At 35.3% G+C, this 14,158-nt stretch overlaps 1 protein-coding gene across 1 annotated transcript in view; it reads right to left on the reverse strand.

The window, feature by feature from the left end:
- Positions 1-14,158, reverse strand: part of edil3a (EGF-like repeats and discoidin I-like domains 3a) — an 80,812-nt gene that overhangs the window by 50,225 nt on the left and 16,429 nt on the right. The window contains exons 3-4 of the mRNA XM_016572649.1: positions 10,397-10,493; positions 9,240-9,324 (exon numbers count right to left, since the gene is read on the reverse strand). Coding sequence (XP_016428135.1) covers positions 9,240-9,324; positions 10,397-10,493 — 182 coding nt within the window. The remainder of the gene's footprint in view (positions 1-9,239; positions 9,325-10,396; positions 10,494-14,158) is intronic.

A 14,158-nucleotide genomic window follows, 5' to 3' on the forward strand; every position in this document is an offset into this window, starting at 1 on the left:
ATGACAGAAAAAAAAAAAGAAAAACAAAAACATGATTTTATCATTCAAATTACCATCATTTTAACATTGCATTTAAAACATTTTAAATAACAAGTTAAAATAAAACGTTTGAAAAATAATACATTATTTTTCAAAGTTTATCTGGGTGGAAACTACATTTTTACCTCGTTTTCTTCGTGTTAGTTGCGGCGAGTTCAAAAATGACCATGCGAAAGACGAGCAAGGTGTGGGATAATTTTGAATTAAAAGGAACCGGAAAAGTTTTGTGTAAACTGTGTAACGTCAAATTGTCTTACAATAACTCTACTGGAGCGATGCGTAATCATATTCAATACAGGCATGTAGGCATTAGCTTAGAGGCTGGCCAAAACCAGCAAATGTGTCAATCACGTCATTCACTACTTCTCGCCGGCGCTGCAATCCCATCCATGCCATCTATTCCTCTAACGAAGACCCACTTCGGTGGTGGTGCGGGATGTCCAGGCGCTTTCTGAAACTCTATCGGCTTGCTTTTCGTTATCTCTGTGTGCCTGCGACTTCAGTTCCTGCCGAGCGCGTTTTTTCGAGTGCAGGAATTTTATTGTTAATCGCCTCAGGTCCCGTCTTTCACCAGACCACGTTGATAATTTCACTGAACAAATAACGCATGGTCTGAGTAAGTAAAATGGGCATTGTTGCATTGTTTTGTTTTTAGACGATATAGCCTACACAAAGTACGTTTTTAAAAGCCGTCTTCTTACCTTATTTTGGGGGTTTCTTGCTTTTAGACTAGTCGGATACAAAACTTTAGTTTAAACGACAGTCAAATTAGTCGTCGCGCACATCCCTAATTTAAACATTTTAGTGTTACATGAAAACAATGGCAATAATAATGCAATGTAACCATGATTCTCACAAATGTTCCCCCTTTGGTCTAACAAAGGTTTTTAGACAACCTGGTCTCATAAAAATACGTACCTCTGGGTACTTTTCTGCAACACAGTTCGCCACAGTTTCAAAAAGAAATGTCCACTGAGTGAAGTTAAAACACAGGTTCAATACGTGAACCCTGGCACGTTTTTATTACGTTGATATAGGTACGTATTGCTGTGTTTTTATTATGTTGCTTCTGGTACGCATTGCAGCGGTTCAGAATTCAAATATCCGTGGACTGTTCTGAAGTTAATGCTCTATCGTGTTGGAAATATGCCCTACACCAAACCCAACCCTAAACCTACCCGATAGTGATAACAAATGCAAAACTGATATAAAAACGCATTTGTTGATGCAACCATGCCATTTGAACTTCCTTATATGCTGATTTCAACTGTTTTGTCGAACCGTGGTTACACGGGATTCGAACCGGCGCTCCTCACTTCTCAAGTACGTCTTCGTACTCCTTGAGCTACCGAACAAACCTACCGTCGATGAAAACCCATAGGTATGAAGCTGGATATGTGTGATGCTAACATTCAAAAGCATCAGTTTTCAAATCTCCCAGCATATTAAAATAGTTTTGAAGTCATAACATAATATTCTTCAAGCAATTGTGCGAAAATTACGCTTTATTAATCGAAACAAATCGAAATTTGTGTGAAAAGGAATAAATGGTGTCAGAGCTTTACTGCCTCTAGTGTTCATTTATTTTGGAAACTGCAGTGATATGTACTTATTGGTACGTATTTCGCATCTCACGAAAAAGTGCCCCCAGGTACGTTTTTGCCATGAGACCAGGTAGTTTTTAGACTAGTGTGAAATTAAAAGTTGACTGCAGGATGCAGAGTCTGGTTGAAATGAGGAAGTAGAACAGAAAGAGATGCCTCAAATTTGAACCAGCTAATGAAATCTCACTGATCAAAATGTATGTACTGTGAGACAGAGAGGCCAGATAGCCATATGCCACAGGCAAGTGAGTAAACTGACTGAAGTTAGTGAATTTTTATTCTGGACTGTTCAGCTAGGTTTAGTTTGGGTCAAACTCATAGACCAGAGTGTGACAGAGGCCACATAAAGGCCGGAGTAGCTCTGGTCCACCCAGATTGACAGCTGTTCCACATTGTCAAAGCTGCCAGAACATACTAATAGTTTAGAGAGAGAGAGAGAGAGAGAGAGAGAGAGAGAGGGAGGCACACAGACAATAATCCTAACTCATAATCCTAACACATCACTGCATATTCTCATATTTCAGTTGTATATATGCACTACTGTTCAAAAGTTTGGGTTTGGTAAGATTTGTTTTTTATGTTTTTGAAAGAAATCTCTTTCAAATTATGTAAAATACAGTAAAACAGTAATGTTGTGAAATATTACTACAATTTAATCTATTTAAATGTATATTAAATCCATTTAAATATATAATACATGTATATTTAAAACTGTTGTTATTATTATTATTATTATTATTATTATTATTATTATTATTATTATTATTGGATATAATCAAAATATGTTCTGATGCCAGATTTATTTGCTATGGATAACATTAGAATTTGGCTGTCGTGCATCATTAAATATTGTATTCATAAATAAATAAATAAAAAACATGGCACATGGACCTTCAGAAATCATTCTAATATGCTGATTTGGCACTCAAGGCACATTTCTTATTATTATCATTGTCGAAATCAGTTGTGCTGTTTAATATTTTTTGTGGAAACCATGATACATTTTTTTTCAGAATTCTTTAATGAATATAAAGTTCAAAAGAACAACATTTATTTGAATTAGAAATCTTATATATATTATTATTGGACATATTAAATGCAGCTCAGCATATAATCAAAATATGTTCTGATGCCAGATTTATTTGCTATGGATAACATTAGAATTTGGCTGTCGTGCATCATTAAATATTGTATTCATAAATAAATAAATAAAAAACATGGCACATGGACCTTCAGAAATCATTCTAATATGCTGATTTGGCACTCAAGGCACATTTCTTATTATTATCATTGTCGAAATCAGTTGTGCTGTTTAATATTTTTTGTGGAAACCATGATACATTTTTTTTCAGAATTCTTTAATCAATTAAATTTGACAATAGGCACAGAGGATATCAGATTTCACCAAGATTCACCCACTTGCAAATTTTTGGCCTTGACACTGAATTAAATGAGTATGAGTGTTATTGACAATGTGGTTAATATTCTCAAAACTGACAGCAGTTACAAATTTCTACCTTGAGATACTTGAATTAGTCATGTAGTTGCAATATTTGAAAAGATAAACTGAGGATAAACGACATAAATCGACTCTGACAGGTTACAATAAAACATGCCTGGCAAGGATAAGTGCTGATATTTTCTAACGAAAGCCTTGGATGTTACAGTAAAGAACTTAAATGAATGGTGAGATTCAGGATATTGAGGAGACGTGACAAATCCTGACCCCCCTCAAGAAATGAAATAAATAAAAGAATAAAGCATGCTGCCGAGTATTCCACTTCCTTCACGTCCAAAAGTGCCACTTCTTCAGTTATGAAATCTCATGCTTTTGTCCACTATGGGCTTAAAGAAATTTCCCAAGTGTGTCACAAAGCAATTTCACACAACTGAGAAAGTCAAGATGCAAGTGCTACAGACAAATCTGCTACTTCTACCCCCACAGAAAGCCATGTCTACCTCTAGCTTATTCTCTCTATATTTTTATAAAAAAATACACCTGTAAGAATTTATTTGAATGAAATGAATACTTATATTAAGCAAGGATGCATTACATTGATAAAAAGTGATAGTAAAGACATTTATAATGCTATAAAAGACTTCTATTTTTAAATAAAAGCTATGCTTTTGAACTTTCCATCAAAGAAGCTTGAAAAAATGTATGACCATTTCCACAAAAATATTAAGCAGCACAACTGATTTTAACATGGATCACCAAATCAGCATATTAAAATGATTTCTGAAGGATCATGTGACACTGCAGACTGGAGTAATGGCTGCTGAAAATTCAGCTTTGCCATCACAGATGTAAATTTCACAATAGTACTGTTTTTACTATATTTTTTGATCAAGTGAATTCATCCTCATTGAACATAAGAGACTTAAGTGTTATTAAAACTGAATTTTTCATTTCTAGTGTTTATGGGCATCACTTTGCTTTAAAACTGATATACAGTTGAAGTGCACAGATGCGTAACTGATATCACAAACTGGCAAAAGTATAGTTTATGAATATATGCATAAAGTTATACACCAACAATTTAAGTTTTTACAATTTAGATCAAGAAAAGTCTATTTTATGTACAGATCCCATGAATAGCTCGTTAGATCCAAGCCAAAAAGGAAATGTGAACAATAGCATTACAGTTAGAAATAAAATTTGATTATAATTTATTACACTAAAACTTTAAGTCCTAAATAGTAATTTGAGTAAGTGCTCATTCTTACTCATCAGTTCCAGTTCTCAAATGAACTTTGGAATGGAACTTTATTCCAAAACTTCATCCCTACATCTGCTGCTGTCAGTCCTGGGATTTTATAGCTCAGTGGATATGTATGGATCAACAGCTTAATCTTAAAGATGAATCACTAGTTTACAGATAACATTTTGCTTTGAGTATGAGGCTTTTGGGTTCTAAGCCACTACATCCAACATAATTCTGCATATTAATAAAACAAGTGGTAGTGGCATGTCCCCATCACCCCCACCCTAAATGACGCTAGTATTTGCATTTTATTCACAACCACAACACCTGATGTCTTGAAGACAGCAAGACACCGAGGTAGAAATGGCAGGAAAGAATGACAGTGAAGAAAAAGGATGTTAACGAGAGACAGCCAAACAGACACACTGCATGTCGCCTCTAATTTCAATGACTAGAGCTGAAGAGAGGTCATGTGGCAACTACCACAGCATATCGCCTTGTGCATCATTAAATATTGTATTCATAAATAAATAAATAAAAAACATGGCACATGGACCTTCAGAAATCATTCTAATATGCTGATTTGGCACTCAAGGCACATTTCTTATTATTATCATTGTCGAAATCAGTTGTGCTGTTTAATATTTTTTGTGGAAACCATGATACATTTTTTTTCAGAATTCTTTAATGAATATAAAGTTCAAAAGAACAACATTTATTTGAATTAGAAATCTTATATAGGTATTTTGTAACATTATAAACGTATTTATTGGTACATTTAATCAATTTAATGTATGCTTGCAAATATCAGCTTGATAAAAGAAAAAGAAAAAATAATACAAATCTGACCCCAAATGTTTGAATGGTAGTGTAGCTTGAAATAAAAAACCAAACCCCCCACAAATAACATGAATTAAATGTTGTATTTTGCATTTAATTCATGTTATTTGTGCTTGGCTAACAATAAGAGAATGATGTCTTTGCAGAATAAACACAGATCCCCCAGTTACAAATTCGATGTGCGAGATACTTATCCCACACACAATCCACAATTACTCAGTAACCTCATACTTGACATATAAGCACTGATGCAGTTAACACCACATGATTTAAAGCAGCCGGCACATAACAGAGTAAACAGTAAAACAGTGAACAGTAAAGCATAGTGAGCACAGATTTATAATGCCGCAGTGCATGCTGGGAACCTCAGCCCTGTCTCCAGCACCACAAATATCACTATTATCTTTTAAAGTACATCTACAACTCAGTTGTGCTGTTATTGTTATTGTAGAGTTAACTAGGTTGTGTAGATGGGTCAAATATTGTCTCATAAACACGCATATCGCCTTAAGCCAATCTGGTATTTCTAACACACCTCTCTGTGTTCTAACCCAGCAGCTCCACAGCACCGAAAGCTTCATCCCAAGAGGCATCATTAAAGTCAAACAAACTCCCTAAATACTTTAGATTTCTCCCTTTTTACTACTTTCGCTTCCCTGTCTCCCTTCCTAGCTATCTCTCCACCTATAATCCTCTTTACCTGCGAGCAGCTAGCGGTGCACAAACAGTGGTTAACTTGTTACGCTCACAAGTCTGCAGTCAGACTCGCCCTATCATTTCTTTCTTCAGCCAAATTTCATCTCAGCTCCTCACAGAGGTCAGAGTTTTACACTACGCTACCGCACAAACTACCTGCTGAATATCAATTCAATGAAGGATCCGATTCAGTCGCTCTGTCTTTTACAAGCGGACATTTAACACTAGAACCGCCACGGGGTAAATTTTACCCGTGGCTGTTTTTCAAATGTACATAACAGATTTAAAATAAAACATTCAAGTCTCCCAGTCATTGACTTTTACTAAAATTATGTAATTTACAATACAATGTTGTTAAAAATTATTTCGATAAAACCAGATAAAAAAACAGGGCATTTATACCTATAAGCGCCAGCGGGTCAAATTTACCCGCTATATAATGCATGTATTTTCGCACTGTCATTTTCTTACCGTTTATGTTTTAACATTGTACATTTCTAGGCAACGCCTTTCACTCACTGATTTAGCGCTTATCAGTTTCATAAATAAAGTCAAACTGACTAAAAAAAGGCGATTTATGGAAGGTAGGTATTAGAAACACTAAATGCCATGAGTGATGGAGAGTCTGATGGTAAGTTATGCGTCCTGGGTCGGCTCAGCATCTGACGGCTCATCTGACAGTGATCCAGATATCATATTTACATGTTTTAGCCTAATGTTACTCCTGGTCAAAATTTGGTTTAATTATTTAATTTTTGTCTTGCCATATCGTTTATTGTTCGCTACTGTGTTGCTATTCTAGTCTGGCCGTTTCCTGAAGAAAAATAAAAAAATCCGATCTGATGTATAATGAATAAAACCATAGGCTATTTTAGTAATTTAAATAGCATGGGTTATTTTAATATACTGATTAATGGCATTGTATTATAATATTACACCACCCAAATATTTAGGCTACTACCTTCTAATTTCCGTTGTCAGTGCAGACTTTTTTTTTTTTTTAGCTTAGGCTACTGACCGTTATGGATTAGTGTAACCTGCGTTAAAAAGTCTTGAACATAAAACAACAGGATAAAAATATAGTTGATGACTAGACATAATCATTTCATGACTCTAGACACTTCTTTGTGAAGACAGTGGCATAATACAGTGAAATAATATGCTCTTTAGCCATTTAAATACAGCTGTCATGTGCATGGGTAAAATTTACCCGCTGGCGCTTTTAGGTATACAGCGACCTCTGGCGGTTCAAGTGTTAAAGAATAAATCTGAGGCTGGCATGAGGCTACTCATGTAAAGTAAAACTAGAGGTAAATGGACTGAGACTTCCATCCATTGTGATTGTCTGCATTATCAATCAAATGGTACTCTGCTGAAGAAACTGCATATGAATACTAACCATCCACTGAAGAAACTCAAAGAAATTGATTGATACACAAAGATGTAAGCCTGCCATCGCCATCAATCAATGGTAATGGACTAACATGAAGTGGTCCTGTGAATGGACAACGCTTTCGAAACCTTTCTGAATACCGAATACCACAGACAAGGAGATAATTTTATTAGAAAAACAACTGTTTTGAATACTCGAGCAGATAACGGCGATATCCTACTAAATTTAGAGCTTGAAGAAAACAAAAACAACAACAACAGCAACCAAAACAGCACAAACTGTCACCAGCATGTTATGTTTTAGTTGCTGGGTTTTTTGGTATTTCAACAAGGCTTCTTGACTGGATTAACCACTGCTTTTTGGCAGCCAGCACCACCATGAAAACACAGAGAGATAGAACAACAACAACAAAAACATTCCAGTCAACCAACCTTACCAGCTAAGTGTTTCTAAGTAAACAACACAGTGATGCAGTGAAGCCATTACCAGTCTTCAGTGGCCTGTATCACAAAGCGAGATGAACAAACTCAGAGATGCAGAGTAAGTTTTGAGTTGACAAAACCTGATAAAGTCAACCTGGTTTAGATCAGGAACAGCGGGCTCAAAAAGCTCAATATAAATGTTCTCTGACAACTCAACTGAACCAGAGTTTGTGATTAACTCTGGAGCGCGTGCACCTGAAAGTGTGACATGTGCAGCAAACAGCCAATCACATGAATAAAGACTCTGCAGCAAAAGTTTAAGGCAGCAGAAAGAAAATATGCACTATGCACGGGAATCAACTGTCAACTGAATTTAATTATTTATATATAGTTTCACACAGAGCTCAAAATAAAAATATTTAATATATAAAAATAGCATATTTTCTGAAATATATACATGCATGTGTGTATTTATACATAATAAATATATATTTTATTTAAATATGAAGCTTCAAATTAATTGCCACTTCATATAATAATTATATGAATATATTATATGTGTGCAGCAAACAGCCAATCACATGGAATGTGGAGAGCGTCAGCAAAGCGTCAGTTTGATTCACTTCTCGCGAGAGTCAGCGCAATTCACTTTTCTGCTGAGGATTAAGAGATGTCGTTATTAAGTGTAATACATTTAAATGCATTTACAAAGCAGGAATAAAGACTTCTGCTGCAGCAAAAGTTTAAGGCAGCAGAAAGAAAATATGCACTATGTTGCCACTTCATATAATAATTATATGAATATATTATATGAATTATGAACAATTAATTTTGTCTCTAAAATTATTTGACTGTAAACTGCTTTAATCTGGAGCTAGAGATACGGGGGAGTGGCTTCATTGCATCAGATATATGTCACTTTGCTCACAGCTGATTGGTCCAGTTTGGGTTTGCGATTTTTGCGATCCCAGAACAAAACCTGCTCCGGAGCAGGGTAGCCATGTAGCGCAAGTTACCATGGTGACGAAACCCGCTCAAAACCAACCGATCTTCTTGAGCCCAAAAACTCAGAGTTTTCTCAAACTAAACTTGAATTTATCTGGGTAAAAACTGAAACTGGCTTCGTGCTACAGGCCACAGTTTCACATGATCTTTCAGAAATAATTTGGTGCTAAATTATTATCAAATATTATTGGTAATCAAATGTTATTAGTATTATTAATATTATTACTTCTCTTACATGTATTTCAAAAATAAATTATAAAAACATGATATAATTCAGCCATAATATTTCTCACCATGAAAATAGCCACATAAGCTGGAATGGCATTAAACACAAACAAACAAACGTATATGTATTTCTGCAGTGCTTTGGCAATATCTACTAAAGTATGTAAACAAACAACAAAAATACTCTATCAGTGATCATCATTTTCAGATAAACAGGCTGACAGGAATAAAATGTTTCTGTCAACTACAGGGTTCATTCACTGTTGATGGATCTTCATCCAGACTTAATCTGCCCGTGTCAATCTGTTACCTGAATCCAGGGCCATCTGTCATTCTCGGCTGCGGTCCAGGCGTTCACAAGACCCTTCTTATTCAGCCGGGCAAAGTAGGGGTACCATTTCTGGAGGCCGAAGAGAGCTCGGTGAGTGGAGGAGGCCGTTATCTGCTGGTTGGAGATGATTCCACCCTCCATGCCCAGTGGACCGGAACATTCTGCTCAATACACAAAAATGACACACGAATGGAAAGGTTAGACTTTCAGGATACAGACAAATGCAAGCATTGCTCAACTTTACAGATCACAAGGTTTTGACAAGTGACAACAGCTTTCAGTAACTTGTTATTTGCATGTCATTATTTTTATATTTTATGTGAAGGTACCATACACTACTGGTCAAAAGTTTGGAATAACATATAGTCTGCATTTATTTGATCAAACATACAGTAAATCTTCAGTATTGTAAAAGAGCGGTTCCCTTTCAGTCGGTAAAATGCAATTTATTCCTGTGATGACAAAGCTGGATTTTCAGCAGCCATTACTCCATGTGTTCAGCAAAGACACATGAAATTAAATTGAAAGAGACAGTAAAGACATTTATAATGTTTTGAAAGATCACTGAGCACTAAATCAGCATATCAGAATGATTTCTGAAGGATCATGTGACACTGAAGTCATGATAGTGACTGCTTGAATTTCAGCTTTGCCATCACAGCAATACATTTCAGTACATATTAAAATATTACTATATTTTGAATCAAATAAATGCAGCCTTGGTGAGCTTAAGAGACTTCTTTCAAAAACATAAAATAATGTATTTGTATGGAATCTATAATCCATAAACTTACAATTAGTATGTTCACTTTATGTATGAACACATGTCTAAAACACCAAAAGTACATGGCCATTTACAGTATGTAACGAGCATACTCTTCCACTGCCTCTATGTTATCTGTGATGCTTCCTTGGTCCATTCCTGAGTCTGCGTCCTTGTTAGAATCACTATCCTTGCTTGTATGCTCCTCCGAGATCTCTCCAATGGACACAAATCTTCTGTTATGAAAATTATTTCCTTTCATTTTGACTCTGAGCTGATTTCCAACATCCCACCTGGGGCCATGATTCCACCCGCAGGAATCCCGTTTTGCATGTTGTTTTTATTAAGGGCAGTGCTGGCCTTGGTGGGGTACCATTTCTGGAGGCCGAAGAGAGCTCGGTGAGTGGAGGAGGCCGTTATCTGCTGGTTGGAGATGATTCCACCCTCCATGCCCAGTGGACCGGAACATTCTGCTCAATACACAACAATGACACACGAATGGAAAGGTTAGACTTTCAGGATACAGACAAATGCAAGCATTGCTCAACTTTACAGATCACAAGGTTTTGACAAGTGACAACAGCTTTCAGTAACTTGTTATTTGCATGTCATTATTTTTATATTTTATGTGAAGGTACCATACACTACTGGTCAAAAGTTTGGAATAACATATAGTCTGCATTTATTTGATCAAACATACAGTAAATCTTCAGTATTGTAAAAGAGCGGTTCCCTTTCAGTCGGTAAAATGCAATTTATTCCTGTGATGACAAAGCTGGATTTTCAGCAGCCATTACTCCATGTGTTCAGCAAAGACACATGAAATTAAATTGAAAGAGACAGTAAAGACATTTATAATGTTTTGAAAGATCACTGAGCACTAAATCAGCATATCAGAATGATTTCTGAAGGATCATGTGACACTGAAGTCATGATAGTGACTGCTTGAATTTCAGCTTTGCCATCACAGCAATACATTTCAGTACATATTAAAATATTACTATATTTTGAATCAAATAAATGCAGCCTTGGTGAGCTTAAGAGACTTCTTTCAAAAACATAAAATAATGTATTTGTATGGAATCTATAATCCATAAACTTACAATTAGTATGTTCACTTTATGTATGAACACATGTCTAAAACACCAAAAGTACATGGCCATTTACAGTATGTAACGAGCATACTCTTCCACTGCCTCTATGTTATCTGTGATGCTTCCTAGGACCATTCCTGAGTCTGCGTCCTTGTTAGAATCACTATCCTTGCTTGTATGCTCCTCCGAGATCTCTCCAATGGACACAAATCTTCTGTTATGAAAATTATTTCCTTTCATTTTGACTCTGAGCTGATTTCCAACATCCCACCTGGGGCCATGATTCCACCCGCAGGAATCCCGTTTTGCATGTTGTTTTTATTAAGGGCAGTGCTGGCCTTGGTGTTCTCATTTTCAAATTACTAAAGCTCATAACAAGCCACACTGTATGTGAACATGTTTCCATGCATTTCTAATCTTCATCCTCGAAAGGTGTGATTTGTTTCTTCTAAAGGCTCTCTTCCAAAAAAAGAGTTTTAGGGGCTTGTCTCTTATTTTTAAAGTCAGCATGGTGGTTTCACGGGCTGCACACCTGCTTGTGTTTAAATACCTATGTGTGAACATTTAATTGGAGAAGCATGAATTCCATGGAAATGTTATGCAATTAGATATTCTACAAGTGTCAGAAAGACTTTCAAAACATAAATTTTAGCTTTTTTTTGGCATCATGCCTCAAAGGCATCCTCTCTTTCTCATCTGTCACTTATGCCCACATGCTAAAATCTAATTGGGTGAACAACTTCCACCTACATTTTCATTAAAAGAAAAGTGTAAAACAGAAAATTAGAATTCCAATATTTGCCAAAACAATGCTTTAATATTTCAGTTTTTACTGTTTAAATTTAGCTTAAAAGCTAGCCCAACATAGCCTATGTGGCTACAAATTTGATAAAAAAATACTGTTAAACAATAATATTATAAAACATTATTACAATTCAAATAATAATAATAATAATAATAATGGTTAATTGTGACATTGAAGACTAGAGTAATTATATATATATACATACATACATACATACATACATACATACATACATATGAACAGGAAGTTAAAAGAACAGCATTTATTTGAAATATAAATCTTTTGTAACAATATAAATGTCTTTACTGTTAATTCAGTGCATCCCTGTTGAATTAAATAATTTCTTTCTTTCTTTCTTTTTTCTTTAAAAAAACCCCAGACTTTTGACCAATAGTATACAGAACATGGTTAACCTATTTGTGCACTATAAACCAGCATCTCTCTCTTTTGTCCCACTGGAATTACTGACACTCAGAGCCTCTTTAGCACTTACATCCTTACAACAAACATCCCTCTTTATGCTGCTTACAACTGAACCTTGTCCATTCCCATTTAAAAAGGTTCCAGCAATTAGTCACCCATCTAACAAATCAATACCGGAATGCTGAATCATCATCCTTAACATAAACTTCCTCCTAGCCTTCTGGGAAAGGATGTTTGTGAGTTTGTTCACGTAACATCGAAATAAGCAAAGACATTCCACCATTACCTCCTGTGGTAAGAGTTATGAGACCTATTCAATTATTCAAGCACTTGGTTTATTAATACATTCTATTAAAAAATATTAATGTATAGGCTATTAATAAAAATTAAGCAAGTAGATTAAGTTTTTTTTTTTTTGGTAAACAAACTTAATTTGCATGCATTTTAAAATGTAGTTATATGCTGAAAATCAAAACAGAGAAATAAAACCAAACTGTGGAGGAAGATAAATGCAATGTTGTAAGGAACATTCTGAAACATTCTGTAGCATATAGCTCAGAGACTTTTATACATTATAAAGTTTGTCTTTAAGTAGTCAGAATACATAGTCCTAGTCGTAGATGGATGAGGTTTTGGATGAGAACAAAAGGTCAAGGTGTATAAATCATGAAATTACCATCAGAACCTTTAGACTGAACTTTTGACCATAAGTGAGACAATTGCATATTTATAACAGCAGCTGAAATGTATATCAATATGTAGAAATTATTTCAGATTAACTTTAAAACTTTTTATTAAATCTATACTCCAGTCAAAATTACAATTTACATTACAATTACACTGTATAGCAATTCAAAACCATATGTAATCACTCCATATATATAATTATACAGTAGCAAGAAAAAGCATGCTGTGAACCCATTGGAATTTGCTGGTTTTCTGTATTAATTGGTCATAAAATGTTATCTGATCCTCAGCAAAGTCACATGTACAAACAGACACAATGTGCTTAAGCTAAAAATGCACAAACAATTATAACTTTTTTTTTTTTGCAATGAGTTTCATGAGCTGGTTATGAGTCCTTTGTTGGTTCTGAGCAGTTAAACTGCCTACTTTGGTTTTCAGATTATTCTGCATATCTACAGCCTTTACACGAGTGACTGTTATGAGATCTATCTTCTCACATAGTGAAAACTCACTAATGCTGAAGAAAAAACGCAATGCATATGAGTCAGGGGTTGTAAACTTACGCATATTGTGTTTGTTAAGCATATTGTGTTTTATTTGTGACTTTGTGAAGATTAGATAAACTTTTATGACCAATTAATGCAGATAACCAAGCCACTCCAATGGGTTCACATACTTTCTTTTTTTTTTTTGCCACTGTATACTATTCATACACTCTAAAAAAAGATGGTTCTTTAAAGGTTCTTTACATGCAGTAATGGTTTTATTTAGAACCATAGCATTCTGAAGAACCCTTTTATGTTGAAATGGTTCTTTGTATTAGAGTTTCACGAGTTCACACTTTCTTATAATTAAATAAAGGTTATGCGTATGAACTGGCCGTGTTAATTATCCGTGCGTGCTCCTCCCGAAATTTGTTTATAAACATCACTTAGGGTTCTTTATTTGATTTGATCCCTTTTTGTTTTTTAAATCTGTAACTGTCAATGCACCTCATTATGCCCCATTCACACGGGGTGTCAGCGTCAACGCCTCTCGTTTACTTTGAATGGAGTGACGTCAAGCGTTGGCGAAATGAATTGTGGGTCCGTCGCGTCGCGTTGGGTCCGTTGCTCGCGGCAGAAGT

Source organism: Sinocyclocheilus rhinocerous, unplaced genomic scaffold (assembly GCF_001515625.1).
Source record: "Sinocyclocheilus rhinocerous isolate Xijiao unplaced genomic scaffold, SAMN03320098_v1.1 scaffold171, whole genome shotgun sequence".
Taxonomy (NCBI): domain Eukaryota; kingdom Metazoa; phylum Chordata; class Actinopteri; order Cypriniformes; family Cyprinidae; genus Sinocyclocheilus; species Sinocyclocheilus rhinocerous.